Raw genomic sequence first — 5,083 nt, forward strand, 5'->3', positions numbered from 1 at the left:
ATACGAAAAGGTTCAGCCAGGGCATAGCAGCCCTTTGGGGTCCTACACCATTATCCCTCAGAAACGCAGCACTATGCTTTTGTTTGTACGTTTATTAAATTTTTCCAACTCCTAGGTGTCATTGCATTCTAACCCTGTGACTGAGTTGGGTACTTGGCCTTCCTAGAGGATGGGCTTGGCAAGATTCTGCCCTGGCTGGAAGGTAGGACATGGAGATGTTGCTGGAAGGGAGGCCTGCAGGCTAATCAAGATCATGGCCTATACTAGACAATAGGACCAGGGAGGCATAGAGAGCACATGTGGGGCCCTGAGAAGTCGGTTCCCAGTGCACCAGGGGGGGTTCCACCTGCAGCCTTAGGCCACATTCTTCTAGCAAGACCCAGATGGGGGCCTCTTCATCCCAGCTGTCCCCAAGGAGCCTGGAGGGAAGGGACACAGACCTCTGCTCCTGCCATGGGGTACTCTGTTCCAAGATGTGCTCCACCTACCAACAGAGGAGGGTAAGAGGTTATAGATGCTGCCTGTAGTTTGAGCTTGAGGGAAGCAGCACCTTCCCATGTCAACCTCGATGTCCCCAGGGCCCCATTGCACCCCGAAGGCTAGGTCCACTCACCAACTCCAGCTGTTTTGACAGTACTGTTTTCTCCAGAGCCTTAGCCAGCAGCTGCTGCTGAGTTTCACTCAGCACTGGGGAGAGATCTTGGCTGAGAGAGGGTTCCAGAATGCCCCATATAGAACCTAGTCTTCCCTTCCTGATCCCTACTAATGCCTCCTTGGGCTGCTCACCATTCAGTGCTCCCAACAGAAAGAAGATAGAGCCTACTAGTTCCAGCGCCGGCTCTGCAGAACAGAGCACCAGATACTCAAGGATGCAGCCTGTTGGGCTGTCCAGAAGCTCCACCTGCTCACCACTGCACAGGCCCTGCCGTAGCTGAGGGAGGCAGGAGTAAATGAGGCTGAGCAGGTTTGTCCAGACCCTGTCCACCACCATCACTCTCACTCACTGAGGCCTCTAAGGCGTCCAGGCGGGGCTGGTCCTGTAAAATCCTCCCGATGTCCTCTAGCAGCTGTTCTCTCACCTCTATTTCTAAGTTCCCCAGTTCTAAGGAGCCAGCCTTCACCTCTGCACACAGGCCTTGGAAGTCTTTCCTGAATTCTTCTTCCTCAGGGATTTCATCTGGAGAGACTGAGGGCAGTACCACCTGATGTCCGTGATGTCTTGGGGAACATTAGTTAGGAGGGGTAGGTCCAGGGAGCAGATGTAGAAGCCGTGGAATTCCAGGGTAGTCAAGGTGTTACTGACCTGACATGAATTTGTGCTGTTCACCAGTCAACTGTAGTGCAGCGAGCAGATTAAAGCAATGGTGCCCTAGGTCCACTCCTCTTCTATGGTCTAGACAACAGATCAGGATGGTGGAAGGGGAAGAGCTGTTTTGATTAGTGGCCCAGGGATCATTGTCTCATGTCAAAGAGGGATGAGATTTTCCCTGGACCCTCCCAGACCCATCCCTCCTAATAATGGCAGCCCAGGGCATATGGAAAGCTAAGCAGGCCCAGCAACATCATCTGAGTTGAGCTTCACCCATTGTGTATACATGTGTATGTGTGGTGTGTCCCCACCTCATGCCCTGAGTACAGAACACCTCAAAGCTATGGGGCATGTAAGGCCAGAGTATCTGGGATCTTACCTGAGGAGGATTCAAAGGTCCTCTCTTTCTCATCCGGGAGGAGAAGGATACCTGGCAACAGCAAGAAGCAAGCAGGTCATCAATCCATTATCCCCAAGGCTCCTGGGACCTCATGAGATCCTGCCTCTACGACCCACATTTCAGTCCTGACACACTTTACCACCCTGTCTGGGAGATCATGCAGCCAGATACCCACAGCATCCCCTGGCTAGCTCAAGCGCTTCTCTGCCACAGAGTCTGGACTCTAGAGACAGTCCCTTGCCACTCACCCCATGAAGAGCCAATGAGCAGTTTGTACACTTGAAATGCAAGGACGCTGCCTGCAGGAATGGTCACCATCTTGTTCTGGCTTTGGTGGCCCTTGCCTTCACCCTGAAGGATGGATATGGGCTCAGGGGTGTGGAGTGAATAGCTATGAGTGGAGTGTTGGTGACAGGCTTGTCATTGGTAATGGCTGACCCAGCCTTTAGCAGTTCCAGATAACTGGGCAAGTGGGGCTATTGCTTACTTCTGGAGGGGTCTTAGAAGAGTCTTCCATCACTGCCTGGGATGTTGCCCCTGGCTTCTAAGATTCCTGCCATTGCTCTGTGCCCAAGTAGGACTAGGCTGGTGTTAGGGTTAGCATAACATACCTGCAAGCATGAAGCTCCAGGCACTGTAAACTTACCTGGGACTCCTGGCTGTGGGCCTGGGTGATCTGCAACTCCTTCTTTGTCTGCAGCACCTTGGTGATGACAAACACGTCATCCCCACGACTCCGAAGCTGTTGCAGGATTGTATTCTCAGGCTGCTGCAGGTGCCTACAGAAAGATTGCCAGGGCTTGCCCACCATGGATCAGCCTCCCTCCCCACCATCCTCCTGACAGGTGAGATAGAAAGGCTAGGGAATCCAGGAGTCTGTGGATACCAGGCTTGGGAACCCTTCTAGGGCATTCCCAACAGTGTCTAGGTGCTTGTGAGGGTAATCACAAGTTCAAACACAGAGCAGTGAATGCCTGTGCCTGTGGAGGGACTCCATTATGTATGATTCATAAATGTTCCAACTCCGCATCACCCACTTTTCATAGCAACCAGGAGCTCAGCCTGATTCCAAGGGACTTAGGCCCTTCCTTGATATCCTGATCTTCAGGATACAGTCCTGGTAACCAAGGTTTAACATCCCTCCCCACCTGACTTTGTTTATACTGCTCCCTTCCTCTTGGGCTTCCATTGTTCAGTGCTGAGAGATACTGCCTCAGAGCCCATCTGATGCCCAGAACCCAGCAACCTTTCCAAGAAGCATGGCTGCTGAGGTTAAGAGAGCTGTCATCCGTTCTGGGGCTCACCTTTCACGTTGAATGAGTGACCAGGTCTGCAGATTCACAGAAAGTATACACACACTCATGGAGGCACTGGAACTGTCAGACACTGCAGCCGCACCAGCAATTCTCCCTTCTCCCCTGCCTGACATCACCACACTGCCCTGAATGTTCCCATCGATGACATCAGAGACTTGGAAGTGGCCAATACACTCCGGTTCTAAAACGAGACCAGCTCTACAGTCGTATTCCAGTAGCCACTGCCTTGTCTTTCCTCTGTAGCAATGGGGCCTTTAAAGAACTCCCCACTCTGCAAATAGGGCCAGAGGAGTAGAGCTGAACGTGCCCAGTAAGATGGCAGGCTGGGCTTCGCCCACTCCCTTCTTCTATTCAATCTGGGGACTCAGGATGTGGAAGAGGGGAGTGGGTAAAGGAGATACCTGGTTCTGGTGAGATGGGTTCCAGGATGTCCTTGATTGACATGTTGAGAAATGTATAACTGGGTTTCCAGAAACATGAGCTTGAGAGTTTCCTGCTCAGGAGGCTGTAGGGCTTAAAGCTGATCGAATTCTGAAGGCAGTCCACTGGGATGAGATCTTCTATGCCGTGGTCCACCTCCTGTATCACACTCTTGACCGCTCTCTGAAAGGCTGATGTCATGATCCTGGGTCCGGATGGCAGAGGTCCATACTTAGTTGCCCCCAGCACTCAGGACCCCATCCCTTCAGAATAGCCTTGCCTTGTTAGTCCTGGCACATCCTACCCGACCAACACAACACAGAGGGCACTGTTCACTCTGTGGCTCACTTATCTGTCTCTCACTGGGGTCTCCGGCACTTGACTGAGGAGGAAGAGGAGATAGCCTATTTCAGCAGGTCCTGCACTATCCACACCATTAATTACTGTGTGTCACCCCTGGCCACCTGCTGAAGTCTAAGATACCCTGTTGTGCTCCCTGGCTGAGGGCCATTGGTGGGGAAAGAACTCGAGCCCTCACTTCTAAGGGACTTGGCACAGGAGCCCACAGCAAAGCCAGTGTTCGGTGGTTCCAGGGTTCGGTGGTTCCTTCAGGCTCTCATGTACAGCTCTGTGAGTTACCTGACCTCCTCGAACCTTCATGGGTCATAGACCAAAACAGGCCTGAGGCAGACAACCTGTGCAGCATAGACCAACAGGTAACACCCCTACAAAACCCGGTCTCTGGGCTAATGGTGGAGAGTGAGGCAAGAAGGTCCTTGGGGATCAGGGAGGGACTTGTGGGCCAGGGAACCAGCATTCAGCCCAGAAGTTTAGAGAGTGCCCCGTCCCCCCTCCCTTCTCACCCCTCTCCCCCAAGAGCACCCTCCCTCTGCCAGCTACAAGCACAAACCAGGCTGGTCCCACTGTATCCCTAGTGGGTGGCCTCAATAGAGATTAGGCCCTAGCTGCTAGGGTCTCTTCAAGCTGTCTGGTATAGTGGGGCTTCTGGAAGGCTGAATCCCCAACTTAACAAGCAGGCATCCAGGCCATGGAGTAGAGACCACACCAGAGTAGGGGCAGCTGGGCTCTGAGAGGGGCTTAGTGGTAGGGTAGCTCACCTGGATCTTCACCCCTACCTAGGTATTTCGGCTCACCACACAAAGCAAGGACGTGTTGGGGTGCTGGGAAGGGGTCTCTTGTTTGTTCAACCCGGGAGTAACCAGAGCCACCAGCCAGAGCGGTTCTGGAGAAGTCAGGACACAGAAGTGAAACCCTGAAGCTGCAGGCTGAGGCTTTCAAGTAGCCCTTCTTCCTGGAACGGTGGGGTGTGGCCTGCCCTAGCCTCCTCCTCCTTCCCGGAGCCATACTGGGAACTCCCTGGGATCCAAGTAACAAGAGGTATACAACTGTGCCAGTAGCCAGCAAGCATGACATTAGTTATCAGGAAAATGCAAATCAAAACTAAATAGCATCAGACTAGAGAGATGGCTCAGCGGTTAAGAGCACCAATTGCTCTTCCAGATGTCCTGAGTTCAATTCCCAGCAACCACTTGGGGGCTCATAACCATCTGTAATGGGGTCTGATGCCCTGATCGGGTGTGTCTGAAGAGAACAATGGTGGTGTACTCATATGTATAA

The 5,083-nt window shown here is 52.7% G+C and overlaps 1 protein-coding gene across 2 annotated transcripts; it reads right to left on the reverse strand.

Moving 5' to 3' along the window:
• Positions 1–72: 72 nt before the first annotated feature.
• On the reverse strand, positions 73–4,696 carry LOC114615944 (gasdermin-D-like). Of its 2 annotated transcripts, none has more exons than XM_028761526.1 (11): positions 4,564–4,696; positions 3,427–3,650; positions 3,014–3,206; positions 2,356–2,488; positions 1,958–2,060; positions 1,689–1,739; positions 1,304–1,393; positions 1,005–1,186; positions 787–931; positions 614–687; positions 73–484 (listed from the first exon to the last, which is right to left on the reverse strand). In XM_028761526.1, the coding sequence occupies exons 2-11, from the start codon at positions 3,644–3,646 to the stop codon at positions 242–244; spliced, it is 1,434 nt and encodes a 477-aa protein (XP_028617359.1). In that variant the 5' UTR covers positions 3,647–3,650; positions 4,564–4,696; the 3' UTR covers positions 73–241. The 2 variants fall into 2 exon arrangements, with proteins under 2 accessions (XP_028617359.1, XP_028617360.1); XM_028761527.1 differs by having other exon boundaries at positions 3,427–3,827.
• Between the last annotated feature and the right edge of the window lie 387 nt (positions 4,697–5,083).

This window comes from Grammomys surdaster, unplaced genomic scaffold (genome assembly GCF_004785775.1).
Source record: "Grammomys surdaster isolate TR1022 unplaced genomic scaffold, NIH_TR_1.0 205204, whole genome shotgun sequence".
Lineage (NCBI taxonomy): Eukaryota > Metazoa > Chordata > Mammalia > Rodentia > Muridae > Grammomys > Grammomys surdaster.